Source organism: Chiloscyllium plagiosum, chromosome 11 (genome assembly GCF_004010195.1).
Source record: "Chiloscyllium plagiosum isolate BGI_BamShark_2017 chromosome 11, ASM401019v2, whole genome shotgun sequence".
Classification (NCBI taxonomy): Eukaryota; Metazoa; Chordata; class Chondrichthyes; order Orectolobiformes; family Hemiscylliidae; genus Chiloscyllium; species Chiloscyllium plagiosum.
In genome coordinates, this window is record NC_057720.1 from 36,445,861 (window position 1) to 36,449,171 (window position 3,311).

General features: G+C 41.5%; 1 protein-coding gene across 7 annotated transcripts in view; it reads left to right on the forward strand.

Annotated features, from left to right (window-relative positions):
• The window catches only part of zte38 (zebrafish testis-expressed 38), a 63,031-nt gene that overhangs the window by 36,603 nt on the left and 23,117 nt on the right, over positions 1-3,311 (forward strand). For all 7 annotated transcript variants that reach the window (XM_043699093.1, XM_043699089.1, XM_043699087.1 and 4 more), the window contains exons 7-8: positions 2,250-2,276; positions 2,384-2,451. In XM_043699093.1, coding sequence (XP_043555028.1) covers positions 2,250-2,276; positions 2,384-2,451 — 95 coding nt within the window. The remainder of the gene's footprint in view (positions 1-2,249; positions 2,277-2,383; positions 2,452-3,311) is intronic.

The following is a 3,311-nucleotide window of genomic DNA, read 5'->3' on the forward strand; positions in this document are numbered from 1 at the left end:
TCTGAGGCACTCCACAAAGTCTCTTTCTTGAGGTCCAATATCATCCTGATTCTCACAGTCTACCTGCATGTTGAAATCCCCCATTACAACTGTAGTAACATCTTTGCGACAGGCCAATTTCAGCTCCTGATTTAATTTACATCCGACATCCAGACTACTGTTTAGGGGCCTGTAGATAACTCCCAAGAGGGTCTTTTTACTCTTCGTATTTCTCAGCTCTATCCACACTGACTCTACATCGCCTGGTTCTAGGTCCCCCCGCGCAAGGGACTGAATATCATCCCTTACCAACATGGCCACCCCACTCCCTCTGCCCTTCAGTCTGTCCTTACGATAGCACGTGTAGCCTTGAATATTAATTTCCCAGGCCCTGTCCACTTGAAGCCACGTCTCAGTTATCCCCACAATATCGTATCTGCCAATTTCCAAAAGAGCCTCAAGCTCACCCATCTTATTTCTAATGCTTCGTGCATTCATGTATAGTATTTTTAATTTGTTACTGCCCTCACCTTTCCCATCAACTCCTATTTCACTCAACCTTACAGCATGATCCCTTTCTAAGTTTTCTGCCTCATTGACAGTTGTCTTTCTTGACTTCCCTTGTTCTAACTTTCCCTTCAGTTTCCTTCATAAACATCTAGTTTGTCCCCTCCCCCCCCCCCCCCCCCCCGCTACTTAGTTTAAACGTAGCTGTGTTGCAGTAGCAAACTTGCCTGCCAGAATGCTGATCCCCAAGATTGGAACATCCTGATGTAATGAGTGCTATATATGTACATGTTCTTGGGTTTTCTTTACAAATACTGTTGAACATGATGGTATTTGTCAGAATTTTCTGTTTTATTCATAAATATTGTTTAATATACTGTTCAATTTATTTTACTTAGCAAAAGAGTGTTAGCCTACTTTGGTTATGGCATCAAATTAACTCATTTCTGAATATTCTTGCACTGAGAGTGTTAGACAGACAGAGCAAATTTTTCACAACTAACGTTGCTCCTACATAAAATACACAGCAGGCTATTATTTTCATGTTTTAAGTACTAAATCCTTTTTTTCATTCCTTCCTACACTCTTGAAGGTGTTGATTCCAATTATTGCCCTTAGGTCGCCATTTTAATGTACAAGTTAGTGCATTAGTCTCGCCATTCCAACTATGATGACATCACATGCCTATTCCCACCTCTATCAAATGTATATAGGAACGGACCGTCAAGAAAGTCCAATGGATTCTGATTGAGAGTTATGACTGATATTCCTCTTTATCAATCAAACCATCCAGGCCTATTTTTGTCTTTGCTTTCCCAGCAAAGGATCTCAACATTAACTATGGACAAACCTCTAGCCTCAATAGTCTGCTTGAGCCAGCTAATCAGTAACTACCGACTGAACAATAAGTGTGCCTATATCTGTTTACACCCACTCATACCCACAAAAAAATAAAAAGCATTATTCTGGTAAGAAGTTAAAATATTGAGAACATCTCGACATCAAACCCATCCAATTCTGGTTGTTATAGAAGCTGAAGAAATGTGAACAACCAATTTGCTCTCAAGAGGCAGGTCTACCATGAGAAGCTTTGAAGGATCCTGAGTACGTCTATTTTAAGAGGATTTCAATTTTAAATAACCTTGAGAAGCCAAGTGAATAAAAAATGGCAAGAAGAGCAGTTGGTTCTGCTCTAACACAATAGTTCAGTTCTGATGCAACCCCATGTGAAAATTGTGTAATAGCAGCAGTATTTAAATTAATGGGGCCAGAATCATGTTATAACCAATACATGCTTTAAAAGTTCATGCTTTAGAAACAGTGTCCTCAATTTGTCAATTATGTTATAGCGAATTTGCATTAATGAAATGCGCATTACAGCAGAACGATCTGTACTTGTATCCATTGGATACATAACTTTACAACATTGCTTTTGGGCCATGATGAATGGGAGTATTTCCACCCACACCAAAAAAAACTATCCTACAATCCTTCCCTGACTCCAAAATCTCCAACCATCTCAACTCAAACTCCATGTGCTTTGAAGAGAGAGGCATGACAGTTCAAATCACACCAAGATTGGAAGGCGAGAAAAGACTTACTCACTGATTGCAAATTAATCTTTCCTCGTTTATTATTTAATATTCCTGGCATGTAATATATTTGAATATATTTGTCATTATTCTGTAGCTATAATTATTAAAATGTTCAATTTTAACTCCTGGATAATCTACAGTACAACTTTGATTAATTTTAATTTTTAGGTTCACAGAGATCCTGAGGATCCAAATGTAAGCATTTATATTTTGTGAAAATATTTTGTAATAATTTTTATTTTTGTTTACAAATAAAAGTGAAAGGTAATTATAATTATACTTGATCCCATATCCACCTACAGAGCATAATTGAGTCTTACCAGTTTAAGTTCAAGTACACGGCAGATGGACCAAAGCTGGATATTTTAAGGTAATAAACTGGGTTTCACCAGTAGAAAATGGTTCTATCTGTATTACCATTTTTTAAAAACATTCTTTAATGTTTGATTCTCAAGGAAATGCACACCATGGGCGGCACAGTGGTTAGTGCTGCTGCCTCACAGCGCCAGAGACTCGGGTTCAATTCCCGCCTCAGGCGACTGACTGTGTGGAGTTTGCACATTCTCCCCGTGTCTACGTGGGTTTCCTCCAGGTGCTCCGGTTTCCTCCCACAGTCCAAAGATGTGCAGGTCAGGTGAATTGGCCATGCTAAATTGTCCGTAGTGTTAGGTAAGGGGTAAATGTAGGGGTATGGGTGGTTTGCGCTTTGGCGGGTCGGTGTGGACTTGTTGGGCCGAAGGGCCTGTTTCCACACTGTAAAGTAATCTAAACTAATCTAATCTAATCTAATCTAAAAACTGCTGAGCACTCCATTCCAGACCCGCTAACTACTGACCAGTCCACTCCACTCCAGACCCGCTAAATGCTGACCACTTCAATCCAGACCCACTAACTGCTGATCACACCACTCCACTCCAGACCCTCTAACTGCTGAGCACTCCAAACCCACAAACTGCTGACCACTCCACTCCAGACCCGCTAACTGCTGACCACCACTCCACTGCAGACCTGCAAACTGCTGACCACTCCACTCCCGACACGCTAACTACTGACCATTCCACTCCAGACCCGCGAACTGCTGACCACTCCACTCCAGGCCCACTAACTGCTGACCCCTCCACTCCACTCCAGACCCGCGAACTGCTGACCACTTCACTCCAGACCCGCTAACTACTGACCACTCCACTCCTGACCCACTAACTGCTGACCACTCCACTCCACTCCAGACCC